Source organism: Lepus europaeus, chromosome 5 (genome assembly GCF_033115175.1).
Source record: "Lepus europaeus isolate LE1 chromosome 5, mLepTim1.pri, whole genome shotgun sequence".
In the NCBI taxonomy this organism is placed as follows: Eukaryota; Metazoa; Chordata; class Mammalia; order Lagomorpha; family Leporidae; genus Lepus; species Lepus europaeus.
Window position 1 is genome coordinate 43,888,212 of NC_084831.1, and position 21,969 is coordinate 43,910,180.

At 42.0% G+C, this 21,969-nt stretch overlaps 2 protein-coding genes across 3 annotated transcripts in view; one reads left to right on the forward strand and one right to left on the reverse strand.

Moving 5' to 3' along the window:
• Positions 1-527, reverse strand: part of ORC1 (origin recognition complex subunit 1) — a 48,132-nt gene extending 47,605 nt beyond the window's left edge. For both annotated transcript variants that reach the window (XM_062191331.1, XM_062191330.1), the window contains exon 1: positions 348-527. The gene's annotated coding sequence lies outside the window, so the exon portion shown is untranslated. The remainder of the gene's footprint in view (positions 1-347) is intronic.
• Positions 528-639: 112 nt separating this feature from the next.
• On the forward strand, positions 640-18,358 carry PRPF38A (pre-mRNA processing factor 38A). The gene is made up of 10 exons (XM_062191332.1): positions 640-978; positions 1,745-1,904; positions 3,297-3,418; positions 5,962-6,047; positions 9,227-9,337; positions 15,730-15,842; positions 16,808-16,834; positions 16,943-17,040; positions 17,572-17,620; positions 18,165-18,358. Exons 1-10 carry the CDS (start codon positions 849-851, stop codon positions 18,205-18,207), a joined length of 939 nt encoding a protein of 312 aa, XP_062047316.1. The 5' UTR covers positions 640-848; the 3' UTR covers positions 18,208-18,358.
• The last annotated feature ends 3,611 nt before the right edge of the window (positions 18,359-21,969 follow it).

Consider the following 21,969-nt stretch of genomic DNA (forward strand, 5'->3'; position numbering starts at 1 on the left):
CCGCTCTGCAGTGTTTCGCACACTACAGCTCCAAGACGGAAACAACGTGAGCCCTGGACAAAGGCAACGCAGATGGAAGGAACGACTAAAATCCTCAGTGAAGAGATGAAGGGCGCTGAAGGCAGGAACGCACGCGCCTCTCTACTGTTGGCGTCTGGTTCCCCAGGGCGAACTGTGCGTCCTTGGCGGAGCGGGAAGCCTTCTAGGAACCCGACGTGAAAGAGGAACTCTCCTGGCGGGAGTGTGAACAGTGGCTGTCTGCTGCCGGGTGAACTAAGGATAAACGAGTCTACGGAGGCGGTTTTAGAGGCTCAGGTCGCCCTCCAGCCCGCGCGATGCACACTCACCGGGCGCCAACACTTCTCGCTCGAACCGCAAGCCGTTCGCTTCCCTCCGCTCCTGCTTCGGGAGCTCCGGGGGCTGCAGCAACTCTCTGACTTTCCACAGCTGCGATCCTCCTTTCACAGCCACCGGTCGCACGCGAGAGCCAAACCTACCGCTCGGGTAGGAATAGAAGGAATGTGGAGAAAAAAAAATTCCCGCCAAACGGCGTGGCCCCGCCCCCAGGCCGGCCTCGCGCTACGCCACTAGCCCGGTCGCCCCGCCCACCCCGGGGGACGCACGGCGTACGGCCGCCTACGTGTGGCGGCCATGGTGGATCCGCGGCGCCACGCGCCTCGCGGGCGTTCTCCGGGCTGTGGTGTTTCCGCTTTCAAGATGGTCGTCTAAGCAACCGAAGAGGCTTCCTCCTCCTCCTCCCCCTCGGAGACTCGGCGGCTTTTTTTTTTTTAACTCTGGAAGTGACGCATTAAGGAACACGACGGAAGTGGGGCTGAAGGCGTTCTGAAATGGCGAACCGTACTGTGAAGGATGCGCACAGCATCCACGGCACCAACCCTCAGTACCTGGTGGAGAAGATCATTCGGACGCGAATCTATGAGTCCAAGTACTGGAAAGAGGAGTGCTTTGGGCTTACGGGTGAGCGGGGTCGCGCGAGGCGTGGCTCCTTTGTCCCGACTGGGCGCCGGGGGCTTGGGGGGAGCGTGTCAGTCGTTCAGACGGGAGTGCCAGCTGTTTGCCTCGCCTTTTGTGGGTCGTGGAGGGCACAGATGAATCTGATAGAGCCTCGCCGTATTCTGAAGGGTTTCTTGAGTTCTTGGAGTCATTCCCCGCTTAACGGTGGCGTGCAGGGTTCTGAGCCGTATTCAGCTCAGGAACCCTACTGTAGCTCCTTGACATGTCCTGTTGAGCTACCAAAGGACCGCAAGTGTCCGACACAATATTCTTCACCTTAATGTCCTTAACTGCGGGCCAGCTCACTATTTCCGGGTTCGAGTCCTAATTTGAATTGCAGTACTTCAGAGAAGCCTTCCAGGTAGCCTCGGGTCTTGATTTTGAATTCTGGATCTAAGTCCATGTCCTGAGGACTTTGAAGCTAGTCTTTTAATCTTCTTTAACCCCCCCCCCCATTTTCCTCACGTGGAAATAAGGACAGTGCCAGATATTTCCTCACGACATGTGAAGATTGAGATAATGTGAAATGCTTAGATATCCGGGCATATAGTGATATTTCAGTGTGTATGGATTACTGTCATCATTAGTATTACCACAAAACACACTTGTTCTACTATTACACTACTGCTGACTTTTGAGGTGCGCTGAACCTTGAACCAATGTCACTTCCAACCAGGAAAATCTTACTCCTAATATGCTTGAGATGTTGCTATTTGTTTTTGTTTTTTAGCTGAGCTGGTGGTCGATAAAGCCATGGAGTTAAGGTTTGTGGGTGGTGTCTATGGTGGCAACATAAAACCGACTCCTTTTCTGTGTTTAACCTTGAAGATGCTTCAAATTCAACCTGAGAAGGATATCATTGTAGAGTTTATTAAAAATGAAGATTTCAAGTGAGTGCAATATTAACTAATATAAAAAGTTCAGTGGTTCAAAATTGGGATTTTGTTAAAGAGTTCTTAACACAACATATTTTAACATTTCTCATTTCCACAAAGAGTTCCACTCTAGGTTTTTTTCTTAAGTTTGTGTTTTCTCTGTTCTGATTGTGATAATCTGCTTCACTTTCTCAGTCATGGTCATTTTTCCCCCTTTAAGAATTTCACATTCCCTAAACATATATTAAGTAGAAGTGAGGGCCTAACATGATACGCACTGGACACTCACAAGTGGAGAAACAACAGAGGGTAGTAATTATGAGATGTTATATCTGGGTTCATGTCCAGACTCTTACTCAATAATTGTAACCTTGGAAAAGTTACTTAATTTTCAAATCTTTACTTTCTTTTTCTGTAAAAAGGAGACAAATACCTACACAGAGGATTTATGTGAGAGTTGAAGGTGGCGCTTGCAAATTTGTCAGCACAGTGCCTGTTGCATGGTAAACACCTGGAAAGTATCAGCTGCTCTTAACTATTTTATCCCATTCTCAAGAAGCTCACAGAGCAGTATAGAGACAGACATGATAGTAGAATATTGTGTATTATATCCTAAGGGCTTTACATATAATTATTCATTTGACTTCCTAGCAACACTGTAAAAGTATTATCCCTTTATTACAAAGTAGGAAACTGAGGCACAGATTAAATAATTTGTCTAAGGTCAAACAGCTAGTAAATGGCAAAACTGACTCCAGAACTCATATTTACTAGTCTGCTTCTCATATAAAGAAGCTGTTGGGTTTCAAAAGCCTGGTAGTTATCTATGTGGAGAGTTGAGAAAGTAGTTGGATATAGGAAGAAGGGGGAAAAAGGAAGGAATCTTTCAAAACACTGGCAGCTACAAAACAGCTAACTTTTGTTAGGCACTTATAATGTGCTTTTGCACTTTGAGCATTTCTTATTTCATACATTGGGCTAAAGACTTAGTTATATAATATCCATTTTACAAGAATTGGGGAAGACAAATAACTTGCTCAGTGTCACAGAGTTAGCAAATAATGGAATCAGAATTTTAACCCAGATGGATGACCTTTTTCCAGAACCCACATTCTTATCTATTGTGCTACTGTTGTTAATTAATACATCTATGCCTTCTGTTAAATTTAGTATCTCATTTGATTCTTAGATTAATCCTGTGAGGTAAATAGGTTTTATCCACATTTTACAGATAATATATTTGAAAGTTGAACATGTCCAAGGTCCCAAAGCTAGTACAAAATACTTGAGCTCTCTTGACTGTCAAAATGAAAAAAACATGTTTGTCTATTGTTGTCTTAAGAAAAGCAATCGTAAAACTAAAAGATGTCTTGGGATGGCCAGTTATTTCACTGTCATCTCTGTTAGGTATGTTCGTATGTTGGGGGCACTTTACATGAGGCTGACAGGCACTGCAATTGATTGCTACAAGTACTTGGAGCCTTTGTATAATGACTATCGAAAAATCAAGAGCCAGAACCGAAATGGGGGTGAGTATGGTACCAAGGCTCTGGACTGTCATTCCTAAGCCAGTTTTTATTTCACCAATATCTCTACCTTTGCATTGTCATGTATACTGTGAGGCCTCCTCTTCATCTCATTGTTAGTGCCTTAATTCATGTACTTCATCTCCCTCATGGGGAGTGTGCAGTCTGACACAGCTTCCTGTTGCTCTCATACGGTCTCTCTCTGTATGCTTCCCTTTCCCAGCTTCACGTTAATCCCTGCCTTGTATCATGTGCTTGCTCCACATGTGCTCCATCCCTCAAGATCTAGCTTTTAAAAAAAAGAGGCAAGGCTTCTCCACATAAAATATTCCCCAATCCTCCCAAAGTCAGTTTTCCATATATTATATCTTCACAGTTGTTTCTAGTGGCCTCTTCTCCAGAACTGTACCCCATACTGCCATATATAGACTATATGGAGCACTGGAAAATATATCTTTACAGATAAACACTTTAAAAAAAAAGTTTATTCATTTTAAAGGCAGAGTTATAAGAAGGTGGAGAGAGAGAGAGAGAGCAGGCGCTCTTCCACTCACTGCTGCGACTGAGACTGGGCCAGGGCAAAGCCAGGAGCCCACTACTCCATCCAAGTATCACACATGGGTGCCAGGGTCCAAGCACTTGGGCCATCTTCTGCTGCTTTCCCAGGCACATTGGCAGGAATCTGGATCAGAAATGGAGCAAGTGAGACTTGAATTGGTGCACATAAGGGATGCTGGTGTCACAGGTAGTGGCTTAACCTGTTGTGCCACAATGCCAGCCCCACAAAGAGAGACTTTCTGTGTGAAAGAGGGATTCAAAACAATGTGATCAAATGTTTTTCTCACTATGTCATAGCAAAAGATAGTAACCTTTGCCTTTGCCTTTTATTTATATGTATCTTTAAATAATAGAAAGTTAAGAATTTGGTACAGGTTGAGTAACCCTTATCCAAAATGCTTGAAACCAAAAGTGTTCCCAATTTCAGTAGTTTTTCAGATGGTAGAATATTTCCATAGACTTTACATATTGAGCATCCCTAAACAGAAAATCCAAAATGCCCTAAGATCTGAAACCTTTACCAAGCCAAAATGAGACTCAAAAAGATCAAGATTTTGGAGGATTTTGAATTTCAGATTTTCTCATTAGGGGTGTTCAGCTTACATTATACTTTAAACTTTTATTAACTTATTAATTCATACATTGAATAAATGCATATTAAATGCCAATGACAGGCTGGTGCCGCTGCTCACTTGGCTAATCCTCCGCCTGCAGCACCGGCACCCCAGGTTCTAGGTTTGGTTAGGGCACCGGATTCTGTCCCGGTAGCTCCTCTTCCAGTCCAGTTCTCTGCTGTGGCCTGGGAAGGCAGTGGAGGATGGCCCAAGTGCTTGGGCCCTGCACCTGCATGGGAGACCAGGAGGAGGCACCTGGCTCCTGGCTTTGGATTGGCGCAGCATGCCGGCCGTAGCAGCCATTTGGGGGGTGAACCAACGGAAGGAAGACCTTTCTGTTTCTCTCTCTTTCTCACTGTCTAACTCTGCCTGTCAAAAAAAAACCCAAAAAACAAAAAATCAAACAAAAAAAAATGCCAGTGACAGGTACTGTGCTGTCTACTGGAAATTTCATGATAAACAAAGATGGGCATGGTCACAGCCGTTATGGAATTGCTTGTTTATGATTCTATTATATTAGACTAAGGCAAGATTTCTCAGCAGGTTGACATATTGTGTCAGATAATTCTTTGTATTTATTGGGGGTTGTTCTGTGCTTTGTAGTGTATTCTGCAACATTCCTGACCTTTTCCTAGTAGATGGAAATGTAGCATTCTAAGTAGGGTGAAGGAAGTGCACAAAATAATCTATGGTTGTGAACTGCTGAACTAAGGTAATGTTTACAGTGGAAGTTCTACAAAACTGTTACTACATGTGTCATAGAACATACATGTTCTGTATTCAGAAACATTGTGGGTTTATATGAAAAATACATGATCTGGCCAGTGCCGTGGCTCACTAGGCTAATCCTCTGCCTGCGGCACCGGTACCCTGGGTTCTAGTCCCAGTCGGGGCTCCAGATTCTGTCCTGGTTGCTCCTCTTCCAGTCCAGCGCTCTGCTGTGCCCCGGGAAGGCAGTGGAGGATGGTCCAGGTGCTTGGGCCCTGCACCTGCATGGGAGACCAGGAGGAGGCACCTGGCTCCTGGCTTTGGATCGGTGCAGCGCGCCGGCCATAATGGCCATTTGGGGGGTGAACCAAGGGAAGGAAGACCTTTCTCTCTGTCTCTCTTACTAACTGCCTGTTAAAAAAAAAAAAAAGAAAAGAAAAATACATGATCTATGCAAGAATACTCCTACGTAATTCAGGACTGTTTGTGCTCGCGTTTGTGATTTTCTCTCCTGCTAATTGAAACAACTTCATTTATCCCTTAGTCCCTTGCTTCTAAACAGGCCTGGCACATAAATTATCTCATAAAATGTCTTAACATTTCTTTCACTTTTATTGCAATCTAAATCCTTCTAGGTTGCTTAAGGTAATAATTTTCTTCTTTCAGAGTTTGAACTAATGCATGTAGACGAGTTTATTGATGAACTGCTGCACAGTGAGAGAGTCTGTGATATCATTCTGCCTCGGCTACAGGTAAGAGATAAAACTTTGTTATCAGAGTCACCCTTTAGGATGTCATATCAAGGATTTTGTAGCTAGAATAGTCAGTTTTTATTTCAAAGGTAGAGTTACACAGATGGAGAGAGAGAGAGAGATTTTCCATCTGCTGGTTCATTCCCCAAATGGCTGCAACAGCCAGGGCTGGGCCAGGGCAAAGCCAGGAGCTTCATCCAGGTCTCCTATGTGGATGGAGGGACTCAAGGCCATTTTCTGCTGTTTTCTCCCAGGTCAACAGCAATGAGCTGGATCAGAAATGGAGTAGCCAGGACTTGAACCGGCGCCTATATGGCATGCCAGAGTTGCAGGCAGTGGCTTAACCCATTGTGCGACATCCCCAGCCCAGAATTATTGATGTGTAAGATTATCAACCTATCAAATTCTTTTCAAATTTATTTTATTTATTTGAAAGGCAGAGTTACAGAGAGAGAAGGAGAGATAGAAAGATCTTCTACCTGCTGGTTCATTCACCAAATGACTGCATCAGCCAGGACTGGGCCAGGCAGAAGCCAGGAGCTTCATTTGAGTCTTCCACATGGGTGCAGATACCCAAGTACTTGGGCCATCTTCTGCTGCCTTCCCAGGTACATTAGCAAGGAACTGGATCAGAAGTGGAGCAGCCAGAAATGAACAAGCGCCCATTGTATGAAATAAGAAATGCTCATAAAGTGCTAAAGCACATTGTAAGTGCCTAACAAAAGTTAGCGGTTTTGTAGCTGCCGATGTTTTGAAAGATTCCTTCCTTTTCCCTTCCTCCTATATCCAACTACTTTTGCAATTCTCCACATAGATAACTACCAGGCTTTTGAAACCCAGCAGCTTCTTTATATGAGAAGCAGACTAGTAAATACGGGTTCTGAAGTCAGTTTTGGTATTTATTAGCTATTTGACCTTTCATCACTGTTGCAGGTATTTGGGGAGTGAACCAGTGGATGGAAGATACCTCTTCTTTCTCTCTATCCTTACTGCTCCTCTCCTTCACCCTACCTCTGTCCCTCTGTCTCTCTTGCTCTTTAAAATAAATAAGTAAAAATAAAGAAATTTAAACTTGCAAAAGACTGTTAGAAAACAAAATAAAAAAGCAAGCCATAGAGTAGCACAATATGTTTACATAACATAAATGAGAGCTCTTCAGAAAGTGGGTGGTAAAAACTATTAATTTCAAAATTTATCATTTTTGTAAAAAAAATAGTTTTTATTTATTTGAATGATAGAGTTACAGAGCAAGAGGGAGAGGCAGAGTTATCGTCCATCTGCTGGTCCACCCCCCAAATGGCCACAACATCTGGAGGTGGGCCGATCTGGAGCCAGAAGCCTGGAGCTTCCTCCGGGTTTCCCACATAGGTGCAGGGGCCCAAGGATTTGGGCCATCTTTCACTGCTTTCCCAGGTACATTAGCAGGGAGCTGGACTGAAGGTGGAGCAGCTGGGACTCAAATCGGTGCCCCTATGAGATGCCGGCACTGCAAGCAATGTTTTTACCTGCTACTCCAGAGCACCAGCCGCCACTCCTCTAATCTTTTTTTAAAAACTGAGGTGAAATTCATAGAATTAGCCATTTTAAAGTGTTGCTTTTAATGTCACAATATCATACAACACCTACCATCTTGCTAATTTCAAAACTTTATCACCCCCAGAACAATGGCCATTGTATATTGGCTACTACAGAGTATGAGTGATGAGAATGAGATTTAAAATCTCAAGAAATTTCAAGGCTCGGTTCTCTAACACTGTGGTTTACATTAGCTATTATTATCTTCAGAGATACTGTTAGAAATAAGAAAATGTTTATATATGTAGTTGAGGGTTCCAAATCCCCATCAGTCTAGAAGGAAAGACCACATCACAAGAATTTGTGTGTTTATCAAGCACCCCTGTTGAGGAGAATATTGAAATCTTACTGTTGGATGTTATATCAGCAAGAGGTGTGCTCTGGTATGGGCTTCTATATCTCCTGTATGAAGTGACTGAAGACTACCTTTAGCCCTGGTTCTATTATTATGTAACCTACAGCTCATTAATTTAGCTTCTAATGTGCTGTGACATCTACAAGAAGTTGCCCTGGGATATATTCTGAACATAAATATACAAAGGAGTAGTATATTGATTTCACTCATGTAAACATGAAATACTATAGATACCCTGTCTGATACACTCCCAGATCTTAAACGGTAGTTAGCCTGTAACTCTTTTGTTTCTCCCACCCATCATGGAATTTTGATGAAGGGTGAATGTCAGCTAAGTACTATCCAAATATTACATTATTCTAGGGCTATTCATCTGGGTCATTCAGCATTTTTTATGACCTTACACAAGAAAATGGTATGACCCAGTCTATTTGGCAGTTTTTAACTCATATTTGCTTCTTGGGTACTTAGTAATTTAAATAAGCACTGCTAAGCTACATCCAGAAGAAAATGGAACCAGGGAATGGGTTGTTATATCCCTATTCCTGGTTCAAAGTGCATTGATTCTCAACAGCTCCCTGGAACCTGGATCTAATGGAGATTTGGTGTTACTTTGAGGCTGGACCTCTTGTTTTAGAACTGCTAGCCAAGAGTCTTAGCCATGAACTTATTGGCTCTTTGGATTTTCTATTGTATGAAGACCACAGTTGTGGTTCTTGCTCTACATATACTGATTGATCATCCAATGACCTTAGAATATAAGATCAATTTAAGGGAATAGTAGCAATATAGAATGAAGATTTATGTGTGAAGGGGAATGTAAAAGAGTAAGTAGATTGCAGATATATTAAACTCCTTAAGAAAATTTTGAATTGTCTATGATGTGAAATTGCCTTAGCTGTTCCATGGCTTTTCTATTGATCTTTTTTTTTTTTAAAGTATTTATTTATTTTAAAATTTTATTTATTTGAGAGGCAGAGTTACAGGGAGAAAGGTCTTCCTTCCGCTGGTCTACTCCCTAAATGGCCGCAACAGCTGGAGCTGGGCTGATCCAGAGCCAGGAGCTTCCTCTGGGCCTCCTACGTGTTTGCAGGGGCCCAAGCACCAGGGCCATCCTCTACTGCTTTCCCAGGCTACACACAGAGAGCTAGTTCAGAAGAGGAGCAGCCAGGACATGAAACACTGCCCATACTGGGGCTTCAGGACACAGAGATGATAGTGACACCCTAACTCATTATATTCTCTATAGAAACGCTATGTACTAGAGGAAGCTGAGCAACTGGAGCCTCGAGTTAGTGCTCTAGAAGAGGACATGGATGACGTGGAGTCCAGTGAAGAAGAGGAAGAAGAAGATGAGAAGGTGAGGCACCTGAGAGTTGGGGAGGAATAATTATGAGGTTAGGAATGGTCCTTGTTTTTTATTCAGATTTCAATAACCGAAACCACAATATTATTAAAAGTATGACTTTAAATCAATTAGACCTGGATTCATAGCTTTGCCAGTTAGTAGCGATGTAATCATATGCAAATTATTTCATCCTCTGTAATGTGATAATGATAATTTTTTCTCAAGACTGTTGAGTATTAGCATGGCATTGGTACATTATACTTATCTAATGAATGATACCTACTAAAATAAGAGATGAACAAACTTTGTAATTGAACTTATCCTACAGGATAAGCCTAGTTTAAGCAAAAAAGTACTTACTGTGGAATCATGTTCTTTCAATACTAATTATAATGCCAAAAAATTGAAAAGAACCAGCTGCCCATCTGTCAGAAGCACTGAGAGTAACTATTTTATCAACCCAACTAACATTGGGCAGCCATTAAAACTACTGTAAAAAGTATATGAAAATATGGAAAGTAGCATATTTAAAATAGGAAAATCTAAAATATTTGTGCTCAAAATTAAAGTAACAATATAGGCTTAAAAGACATCTACAAGCAAATGTAAAAGAAGTGTTAACCTGGAATTTATTTTTGTATCTGAGTTGAGTTTAGGATCTAATTCTTCTTCAATAGAGATACCAGTGGTCTCACTATTTTTAAAATTCCATTCTTTCCCCACAGATCTGCATTACCATATTTGCCACAATTTATAGCAGCATGTGTATGTAGGTCTCTCTTTATTTTCTGCTGGTTATTTTGTCTATGTGCAAGTACCGCACACTGTCAAAATACATAGCTTTGGAAGCTGTCTTGATATCTAGTAAAGTGCGTGCCTCTTCACTTTGTTCTTTGGTAGTACCTTGGACCAGTGTTCGTTTATACAAATGATAGGATCTATTTGTCATTCAAAACAAAAACATGGTAGAATTCCGATGGACATTATATTTGAAACTGTGAATTTTGGGAAAAGAGTGACATCTTACAAATGATGCATCTATTTATTTGTAAATAAATTGAATCAACTTTGCTGAGTTATAATTTTCTAGGGATATATTCATTTTTATATTCCTCTTCATCCATTCTAGCAAACCTGATCCTGCTTCTATGGTTCTACAGTGTTTTCTATTGATTTTTTCTTGCTGCTTTTGATTCTCAAATTGACAGTTCTATGGACTGTGTCTATACGTGTTTATTGTTTCATCCTTTTTTGCATCTCTGACCTTCTGTTATCTTCCTTTTGCTGAAAATACATACTTCAGCATTTCCATCTGTGTTCATGAATAATGGACTTTATGTCCCTCTTTCTTAAAATGACTTTTTGAGCACTCAATTCTAGATTAACAGTTATTTTCCCATAGTACATTAAAAATATTATTCACTAAAATACTTTTTTTACTGGGATAAATTTGTTTTCATTCTAATTCTTCAATAGTGATCTCTGGTGTTTCTCACCCTCACCGCTGTTTTAAGATCTAAAAATTTACCTATTTTGTAACTTTATTATGTCTCAAGGCTTCTGTTTCCCTTTACCTACCTTTGTGATATGTTTGCTTCTCAGCTGTTTTCCATCAGCTCCAGGAAGTTAAGAGCCTTTGCTTTGTTTATGATCTCTAAGAGGGTCTATTTACATGTGTGTAAGCTCTTACTCTATCCATAATCTTATCTCTGTGTTTTCTGTCTTATCTCTTCTGTCATGTATTTTATGTATTTTTCTTTAAAGATTTATGTATTTATTTGAAAGGCAGAGTTAGAGGCAGAGAGAGAGAGAGAAAGGTCTTTCTTTCACTGATTCACTCCCGAATTGGCCATAACGGCTGGAGCTGCACCGATCTGAAGCCAGGAGCTTCTTCCTGGTCTCCTGTGCGGGTGAAGGGGCCCAAGAACCCAGGCCATAGCAGAGAGCTGGATCGGTAACAGAGCAGCCGGGATTCGAACCGGTGCCCATATGGGATGCTGGCACTTCAGGCAGTGGCTTTACCCGCTACGTCACAGCACTGGCCCCTATTTTAGGTAATTTCAACAGACATACCTTCCAGTTCACTTGCTTTTTTTCACTCTCTTGTATGATCAGCTCTTTCATCTGTAATTACATTTTCTAGGAGGTTTTTTTTTCCAACCCATCAGTTCTTCCCTAAACACCTCTTGTGGGTTATTCACCTCTACGATTGTGCTCTTTATTTCTTTAAACCACAGCTCGGTGTTTTCTGTTCGACAATTAAGCATCATTCTTGAAGGTGTCTACTTCTGTATACAGCTATTGCTGACTCTCAGTGGTGATACTTTCCCTTCTTGTGATTGGTGACATTTATTGCTTGACCATGACTGGTTTAGTTCCGTTGTGAGTAAATTGAACATTGGGAAGCTTTATTCCAAAACTATTGAGTCATATATGTCTTAACAATGGCAGTATGTTTTGAGAAGTACATCCTTGGGCAATTTTATCACTGTGAACATCATTTAAGTGTGCTTAAATAAATTTGGGTGGTGTTGTCAATTAGTGTGGCCTTGAGATTCTGTGAATGGATACTGCTGGGATAGCATAGCATACTCTTAAATTTTTACACTAAAGTAGAAAGAATACAGTTTAAAATAACAAAGTATCTAGTGATATGCTACACATAACCTGTGGGCTCTACTTTTATACAGTGGGCAGTGCTGAGGCACTACAGCTGCAACATCCTAGGTGACAGGAAGGGACCACCATCAATATATGTGGTCGGTCATTAACTGAAACATCGTTATGTGCTGTATGACTACAAGTAGAATACAAATACTGACTGGCAAGTTTTCAGCTGTCTTTGAGAATTGTTGTTCAGCATGTATCCTAGCCTCTTTTCTCCTAAAGCACTGCAGCTGTTGGCATTTGTATTCAAGCAGCTAACTCTGTAGGCTCCTGCTAACTTGGCTCCAGTACCATTGGATAAGCATCAACTCAAGTTTATTTTGTTTTGCCAGTTTGTTCTTGAAGGAATACCTGGACCAGCATGGGTCCTGTCATTTGACTTATTTCTGCACTCAGGGTCCCTTGTGGGATCTAGTAAGTTAAATGATAGAAAAATAAGGTCTATATGGGTTACTATTTTCTCAAGGTTAAATATTTTTGGTTTTGCAAATGCTGAAGTTTCTTTTTAAGGTATAAAGCTTATAAAGCAGTTTAATGTTAAAATGTACATGAATGCAGAGGCTTGTTTTATAATAAGTTTAATGGTGAATCATTAACAGCATTCCAAATAAGATGAGGAAAAAAACAAAGATTTCGCTGTCATTGATTTCATACAGCAGTATTTCTGGTAATGAAAACTGATTTAATTAAATAGAAATCGTGAAAGTGGGTATTGGCCAGGAGGGGGCAAAATTATCAGTCAATTAAGAACCTATTGTAAACAAGAATTCAGAAACATAGCTGGGTAAAAAAGTATAAAAGTTCATAATTTTCATTGATACACTTTAGAAAATATAAAAGATCATCACAATACTCTGAGGATTTTTAAAACCAGGAATAAACTTAATAGGCAATGATCTATTGAGAACAGAATGGAAAAGCAGCCCTGTTATGTAGAAGATACCTATTTTTCTGGCCAGCGCCGCGGCTCAATAGGCTAATCCTCCACCTGCGGCGCCAGCACACTGGGTTCTAGTCCTGGTCGCTCCTCTTCCAGTCCAGCTTTCTGCTGTGGCCCGGGAAGGCAGTGGAGGATGGCCCAAGTGCTTGGGCCCTGCACCCGCATGGGAGACCAGGAGAAGCACCTGGCTCCTGGCATCGAATTGGCGCAGTATGCCAGCCACAGCGGCCATTGGGGGATGAACCAATGGAAAAGGAAGACCTTTCTGTCTCTGTCTCTGACTCTGTCTCTCTCTCTCATTGTCCACTCTGCCTGTCAAAAAAAAAGATACCTATTATTCTGAAATATCTGAAAATTTCATGTTTCCAATATAAGTGGGTTTCTGTTTCTACTATATTACATATTCATATTCTAAACCTTGTGAAATGTGAAATTTTTTGTTTTATAAAAAAGCACACTAAAGTTAATGGAGTTTATAGGGGAAAGTAGGTAGTCCACTAAAAATCTATGCAATTTTGTACCAGGACATATCAAAAAGAGTAATTGAGAGATGATATATGGACAGTTCAGACTGGCAACCTCCTGTGGCTGGAAGCTACCTCAGGGTATAAAAAGTACACAAAAAGGGGTAGGGAAATTAAAATCACTGACTTACAGGTACGGAAAAAGTGAAAATGGACCCTGTAAACTATCTCAAGTGAGTACAAGAATCCACTGTGAACTGAAAGCCATGCAAAGCCAGAGAAGTAGGGTGGCACCGTGGCTCAATATGTTAATCCTCTGCCTGCGGTGCCAGCACCCCGGGTTCTAGTCCCGGTCGGGGTGCTGGATTCTGTCCCGGTTGCCCCTCTTCCAGTCCAGCTCTCTGCTGTGGCCCGGGAGTGCAGTGGAAGATGGATCAGGTCTTTGGCCCCTGCACCCACATTGGAGACCAGGAGGAAGCACCTGGCTCCTGGCTCCTGGCTTCAGATCAGCGCAGCACGCTGGCCGCAACGTACCAGCCGTAGCAGCCACTTGGGGGGATGAACCAAAGGAAAAAGGAAGACCTTTCTCTCTGTCTCTCTCTCTCTAACTCTGCCTGTCAAAAAAAAAAAAAAAAAAAACAAACCAGAGAAGTGAATCACAATAGACATTCTCTTTATATTTTAAAGGAAAATTTCTATCACATCCAAAGTGAAGAGAGTGTTTCCAGTTTCCAAAGATTATCAACTCATTGCTAATTTTATTTCCACTACATTGCTTTCCAGGTATCTCTAATTATTTTGAATCAGACTGCAGACATCATGTAGTTCATACTATTGCAGGAAAGACAAAGGCTACCATCTTATGATTAGCCATATCATTATCACCTCCAAAAAATACCAAAAATAATTCCTGAATTATATTCCAGAAATAATTACTGAATATCAAATATTCAGTATACACATTTCCATCTATAATTTTTAACTGCTTGGGTTAGTGTACAAAGGTTTATGCATAATAACTGTCTTTTTGTCTATAAAGTTGCTTCCATCACTTTCTAAGTTGTTTTTTTTTTTTTTTTAAATCAAATTTGGAGGGCAATTTGATTAAATTAAATGAAAGCTGGAAGGTGAGGGTGTCTCCTTTGGAATGGAGCAAAGTCATTTCATAAGAGTGGTGTATATTTCCCCTGGGATGTTCAAAGTCTGGCTTTCTCACTTTTTGTAATGTTAGGATCCAATGATCAATATCTAAAATCCAATAGATATGATAAAATGGTGATATATTCTAATTCTTTGATTTCTTCATTTGTTACCTCGAATACGCCTATAAAGAGAAACCTCCAAGATAAATATTTCATTTTTCATTAAGTAACAGTTTCTATAGCAAAAGCAAAATAAATTCGTTTTTACCACCTTTAAAATAGAGTTGGCCCCCAGGAGATGAATGCTTTTCTTTGGTAACATTGTAGACTTGTGGTGTTAATCAATTTTGATGTTTTAACCCATTGTTATCCTTATTGATGGTGAAATTGTCCCATCTTTGACTAATGCAGGCCTCATCAGTTTAACCAGACTTTATGTTAGTGGGTGGTCTTTGATAGTTTCCTTGCTTTCTGCACAGTGTGCCAGTTGCATCTTAAATGCTTCTGCCCTAGATCTGGAATTAATAATTTCTCCAAGAAGTTCTTGGTTTAATAGGATATGGTAGGGAAACTATGTGTGCTTACTGCTATCAGGCTGATTGGTCATTGCTACTAGGCTTTTAGAATTGACAGAGCTAGGGGAAAATTGAGAGAACTTAACAGAGGGGAGATCTGATTTACTCCCCAAACAACTGTAACCGCCAGGGCTGGGAACTCTATCTGCGTCTCCCACATGGGTGCCAGGGCTTCAAGCACTTGGGCCATTATCTACTGCCTTCCGAAACACATTAGCAGGAAGCTGAATTGGAAGTGGAGGAGCCACTTCCAGTTGAACAAATACTCTGATAAAGGATGCTGGTGTCACAGGTGGCAGTTTAATCTGCACCATGGTGCCAGCCCCCAAGGTCTTTTCTTTCACATTGAAAATACAACTTCATGAGAATATAAGCATGCTTAATTCTCACTACATTCACACAATCCCAGATAATACTAACATTATTGCAAAGTTTGTGTGTAGGCAGTTGGGATTGCTTTTTCTTTTTAGGATTATCCCTCTGTGTAGTGAAGTTACTGTTTTTTTAAAGTCACTGGGAGATGAATTTTGGGACAAGATGGGGAGTGTAACCGTTCCCAGGTAGATAGCTTTCTCTAAGCCTGTGCCTAGCACTAACTCATACATCTCCTTTCCAGTTGGAAAGAGTGCCATCACCTGATCACCGCCGGCGAAGCTACCGAGATTTAGACAAGCCCCGTCGCTCTCCTACACTGCGCTACAGGAGGAGTAGGAGTCGGTCACCCAGAAGGTAAGACTCTGGTCATTGGCCTCTTCCGGGAGATCTGAGCAAAGTACAGGGTTGGGATTTCAGGGAAGCAAAAGGCCAAATTGTAGGCCGGCGCCACGGCTCACTAGGCTAATCCTCCGCCTTGCGGCGCCAGCACACCGGGTTCTAGTCCCGGTCGGGGCACCGATCCTGTCCCGGTTGCCCCTCTTCCAGGCCAGCTCTCTGCTGTGGCCAGGGAGTGCAGTGGAGGATGGCCCAAGTGCTTGGGCCCTGCACCCCATGGGAGACCAGGAGAAGCACCTGGCTCCTGCCATCGGATCAGCGCGGTGCGCTGCACGCAGCGCGCTACCGCGGCGGCCATTGGAGGGTGAACAAACGGCAAAAGGAAGACCTTTCTCTCTGTCTCTCTCTCTCACTGTCCACTCTGCCTGTCAAAAAAAAAAAAAAAAAAACCACAAACAAACAAAAAGGCCAAATTGTAGAAATGTTTGACCAGTGTAAATCTGGTACTGCAAAGTCACCACCCACCAAAATCTCACTGGCGTAGAGTACCCATTTGTTTAGTTCATAATGTGTTGTCAGTGATTTATGCTGGGCTTGAATAGGCACTTTTTGGTTTTTGAAGTATTTTGCAGTCAGCTCTCTGCTAGCTGGTATAGGTTCACCTTAACTAGTTTACTGGAGGTATTCATATCTTCTCAATGCCTTTTATCCTTGATGTGTTTTCATGGCAGTAGAAGAGTTCAAAAGCAAACAAGCCCATTCACACAAATGTTTTCCCAGTATCTGCTTGTATCATTTGCAAATATCCTAATGGCCAAAGCAAATCACGTGGCCAATCCTAGAGTTAGAGAAAGAGGGTGCTAAAAAGTTCCATGACACAGAATAAAAGATACAGAAAAAGGTAAGGAATAAGAATTGGGATCATTTTTGCTGCATCCAGGGCACTAACCTTGGATCTCCTCTTCCTCTCCTTTCTCTGATAGGCGGAGTCGATCTCCAAAACGGAGAAGGTAAGCTGTGAGTCATTTCTAATGAAGGATAGCATTTTGGGGAGTGGCTATTGGTATTGTACATGTATTGCCCAACAGCCACAGTGGTCTGATGAGTTTCTTCTACAGCCCATCCCCTCGTAGAGAAAGGCATCGTAGCAAGAGCCCCAGACGTCACCGCAGCAGGTCTAGAGATCGACGGCACAGATCCCGCTCCAAATCCCCAGGTATAGCATTTGTGCCTTTTGCCATTACTTAACAACAACAAAAAATGCATATACATACACATTACATGCATACATAAATATGGGGAACATTTAGCCTCCAGAAGTATAGGAGTGCCTGATCATACTGGTACCTCATGGAACAGGAAATGGATATCAAATTTAGAAGTCAAGGTTTATATCTTGATTTTCACCTTCAAAGCTTTGCTGATGATAATAGGCTTTGTTTTTCATCTGAAATTATAGGAATAGGGTCTTATACAGTAATGGTAAGAGCCCAGTATGACATCTGTGAAATTAGTCATAAAACCCTGATGTATATGAGGTGGTTTTAGAACTACTTTGCCTGCCACACATACACAGACAACACTTACCACCTCACAGAGGTATTAACAAGAGGTATCCACAGCATAAGCCAAAAAATATATATACATATATATATATAAAGTTAATGGGAGGGGTTATGGGAGGTGAAAAATGACAGTTTCAAAATAGAGTAGAACCTCATTCATCCAACAGCATGTCCTTTTCCAGGTCATCACCGCAGTCACAGACACAGGAGCCACTCAAAGTCTCCTGAAAGGTATGGACTGAATACTGTTTTCAATTTTAGAAACTTAAATATTACTTAGAAATTAAAGTCCCAATTATAACAAAGTTAATTTGAAATTTTGTTTTGATAAGGATATTTGGAATTTTCCTTCGTTACAAGACAAAATTGATTTGTTTCTCTGAGTATTATTAAGATTATACCAGCACATTTGTTCTGTATTGTTTTTTTCTTTATAAGACTGCATTATTAGATAAGTGATGAATTTTGGTCTAAAGAATCCTGAGATTTAGTCCCAACTTTTTTAACAGTTGAGTGATCTTGAATGAGCGATTTTCATTACAAACCCCTATCTACCACAAACACTGTTAGGTAAATAGCTTCTTAAGAAGTGTTTCTTCAGTGGTAAATTTTGGATAGTAATGTGTGACTCAGAGTTGTCCGAGACATAGATTACCTTCACACATACTTAATGAATATTTTTATCTCCATCTTCATCAGTGTCAGCATATTATATTGGTCTTTCTCAAATTTGTCTACTCCTTAATCTAACCATTTATGTGTAATACCATTTCAGATCTAAGAAAAGCCACAAGAAGAGCCGGAGAGGGAATGAGTAATGGATTCAATTTGGTTTTAGTCCAAATGGCCTCCTCTGTATATGAGGGCATCTGTCTACGTGGAAGGATTAAGACCTGCTCCCCCAGGCAGCTATGAGAATATTTTGGTCTTTTCTTATCAAGTTTCTCCACTCTTTTTTTTTTTTTTTTTTTAAATGAAAGAGGTGCTGAGTTTTGTATCTCTTTGAATCATAACTAAAATCTTTGAGGGATGATGATGTTTCTTAAGGTCGGTTTTTGACCTGGCCAACCATGACTATTCATATTTAGAATAGGGAGTTGGAGATATGAATGACAAAAAAAGGATATGGCCACTTGGTTGACCCTATCCTTTACTGTTACTAGGCCCCAAAATACCCATTTTTCTGTAGTTTATTTTTGATTCGCTCTGTCACTGGAGCTACTTTGAGAATTCTAGAATTGATGTTGCTACAGTTATCCAAAGATCAAATCAACACAGCAGAGCAGCTCCTTTTGTCTAGCAGCAGCAAGTAATAATGAATAAGAATATGAGGTAGCAGCAATTGTGCAAGAACAGAATACTTTCAAACAAAAAGCTTCTTCTGATCATTTAATCTGGTGCCATTGAACAGCTTTAACAGACAGTACCCTACATACAACACATTTCATTCTTCCACACAAGCCAGGTTGAGGTGCCTCAGTCTTTATCGTTCACTGAGCAGGAGGGCAACAATATTGAAAAAGATTTGATGGAAAATATCTAGTACTATTCATGGTTTTTACCTGAATTGTAAGACACTGATGCCACTCAAAAATGTAGAAAATACAAGAAGAGACAGTTTGAGGGGAATGAAATGAGGGCTCTGGTGGTAGGGAAAATGATATTCAGTAAGTTTTAATTTGCAACAGCTGTGGGATGGCATAGGGAATGTGACTGACATCCTGCAACTGTAGTCTGCCACAGGGAGAACTGTAATAACCAGCTCCTTACAGGATCTAGCTTCTTGGAAGGCCATATTTGATTACAGGATAAACAATTTTGTTGCTTACACTGAACTGAAGGACTTTTGTAGCAATATTAAAGCAGTTTTTAATCTATTCGAGCTTTCATATTCTTAATGGTTCCTCTCATGGTAATGCCTGAGCTAAACAACTTTATCCCTAAAAACTGTGATGGTTTATGATATAGCTATCTAGGACCACCATTTAATAATAAAAATTTTCTAATTCTGTTATAGAGTCTTAGCAGTTACTTTGTACTAGGTGGAAAGAAATGTCTTCTGGTTAAATGGCCCAGGAACCAACCAAGTTAACATTGGTATATTGTTAAAAGTAAAAATTTTATAATAATAAATACATTCACCCACACACACACACAAAAAAAAAACCAACAAATGTTTGCAACAGAAATAAATCTCCCCAAACATAAATTTTAAAGCATACTTAGACATACGTAGAGTAAAATCTGGGCCAAAATTGGGCATGAAGACCAACCTACAGCAGGAAGCAGAAAGTTTTATTATTTAATTAGAACGAAGCAATAAAAAAAAGTAGGACATGTTAAATATCTTGATCATTTTGCTACAGCAGAGATGGTACAAACTTACCAGAAGGGCGTTTTCTGTCATCTGCATTTTACATATGGGATGAGGCTTTGGGGTGGTAGCTTGCTTTAAAGTGTATTTTGATGTTTAGAAGGCAGAGACAGATATCCTATATGCTGGTCTTGCATATGCTGGTTCACTCCTACAGCTAGGGCTGGATCAGAATGAAGCAAGGAACCCAAAACTCCATTCGGGTCTCCTGCATGAGTGGAAGGGACCCAAATACGTGAGCCATTATCTGGCACTTCCCAGGATACACAGCAGGAAGCTGGAATTGGAAGCAAAGTCAAGACTCGAATCAAGGCCAAAAAAAAGGCAAGTTAGAGGCTGAAGACTTTAAAAGGCATGAAGAGATACATTCCTGGAGCTTAAAAACTGATGGCTTTGGAGCTAGCACTATGGCATAACAGGTAAAGCCACCATCTGTAGTGATGGCATCCCATATGGGCACCTGTTCTGGTCCAGGCTGCTCCACATCCGATCTGGCTCTCTGCTATGGCCTGGGAAAGTAGTAGAAGATGGCCCAAGTCCTTGGGCCCCTGCAACCGCATATGAGACCTGGAAGAAGCTCCTGGCTCCTGATAATGCACAGCTCCAGCCGTTGTGGCCAATTAGAGAGTGAACCATCAGAAGGAGGATCTCTCTCTTTCTCTACTCTCTCTGTGTAACTCAAATAAATATATATATTTTTTTAAAACAGGCAGAGTGGACAGAGACAGAAAGGTCTTCCTTTGCCACTGGTTGACCCTCCAATGGCTGCTGTGGCCAGTGCACCGCGCTGATCCTAAGCCAGGTGCTTCTCCTGGTCTCCCATGAGGGTGCAGGGCCCAAGCACTTGGGCCATCCTCCACTGCACTCCTGGGCCATAGCAGAGAGCTGGCCTGGAAGAGGGGCAACCGGGACAGAATCCGGCGCCCTGACCAGGACTAGAACCTGGTGTGCCGGCGCCGCAGGCGGAGGATTAGCCTATTGAGCCACAGCGCTGGCCAAATAAATACATCTTAAAAAAAAAAAAAAAAAAGGATGGCTTTTAAAAATTTGCATGAATCAGTCTTATTAGAAGCCACAAGAGAGAAAATAAGGCATAGACTAAATAAGCTAGAGGGGGAAAAAAATAGAAAAGAATAGAGAGGGTAGCCGTTATGGCATAGGGGTTAAGCCACTGCCTGAAATCCCAGCATCCTATATGGGCACCTGTTTGAATCCAATTCTGATCCAGCTCCCTGCTAATGGCCTAGGAAAGCAGCAGAGAATGGCCCAAGCACTTGGGCCCCTGCACCCATCTGGGAATCCCAGATGAAGCTCCTGTTTTTGGCCTAGCCCAGCCTAGTCCATTGTGGCCATTTGAGTAGTGAACCCTCTCTATCCCTGACTTTCAAATAAATCTTTTTTTAAAAAATGATTAAGGCCGGCGCCGCGGCTCACTAGGCTAATCCTCCGCCTTGCGGCGCCGGCACACCGGGTTCTGGTCCCGGTCGGGGCGCCGATCCTGTCCCGGTTGCCGCTCTTCCAGGCCAGCTCTCTGCTGTGGCCAGGGAGTGCAGTGGAGGATGGCCCAAGTGCTTGGGCCCTGCACCCCATGGGAGGCCAGGAGAAGCACCTGGCTCCTGCCATCGGATCAGCGCGGTGCGCCGGCCGCAGCGCGCCAACCGCGGCGGCCATTGGAGGGTGAACCAACGGCAAAAAGGAAGACCTTTCTCTCTCTCTCTCTCACTGTCCACTCTGCCTGTCAAAAAAAAAAAAAAAAAAAAAAATGATTAAAGGCCGGCGTCGTGGCTTGACAGGCTAATCCTCCGCCTTGCGGCACCGGCACACCGGGTTCTAGTCCTGGTCAGGGCGCCAGATTCTGTCCCGGTTGCCCCTCTTCCAGGCCAGCTCTCTGCTATGGCCCGGGAAGGCAGTGGAGGATGGCCCAAGTGCTTGGGCCCTGCACCCGCATGGGAGACCAGGAGAAGCACCTGGCTCCTGCCATCGGATCGGATCAGCGAGATGCGCCGGCCGCAGCGGCCATTGGAGGGTGAACCAACGGCAAAAAGGAAGACCTTTCTCTCTCTCTCTCTCTCTGTCCACCCTGCCTGTATTTAAAAAAAAAAAAAAGGTTAAAACACTGAATTAAATATTATATAAAGAAATAACCTGGGATCAGTGCTGTGGGCGCAGTGGGTTAACGCCTTGGCCTGAAGCGCAGGCATCCCAT

Bases quoted from the DNA above. Each gene is read 5' to 3' on its own strand.
- PRPF38A (XM_062191332.1), top strand. From the start codon at position 849: ATGGCGAACCGTACTGTGAAGGATGCGCACAGCATCCACGGCACCAAC. The intron at 3,419-5,961 runs GTGAGTATGGTA...TTCTTCTTTCAG, and splicing joins GAGCCAGAACCGAAATGGGG to AGTTTGAACTAATGCATGTA. The intron at 17,621-18,164 runs GTATGGACTGAA...ATACCATTTCAG, and splicing joins CACTCAAAGTCTCCTGAAAG to ATCTAAGAAAAGCCACAAGA.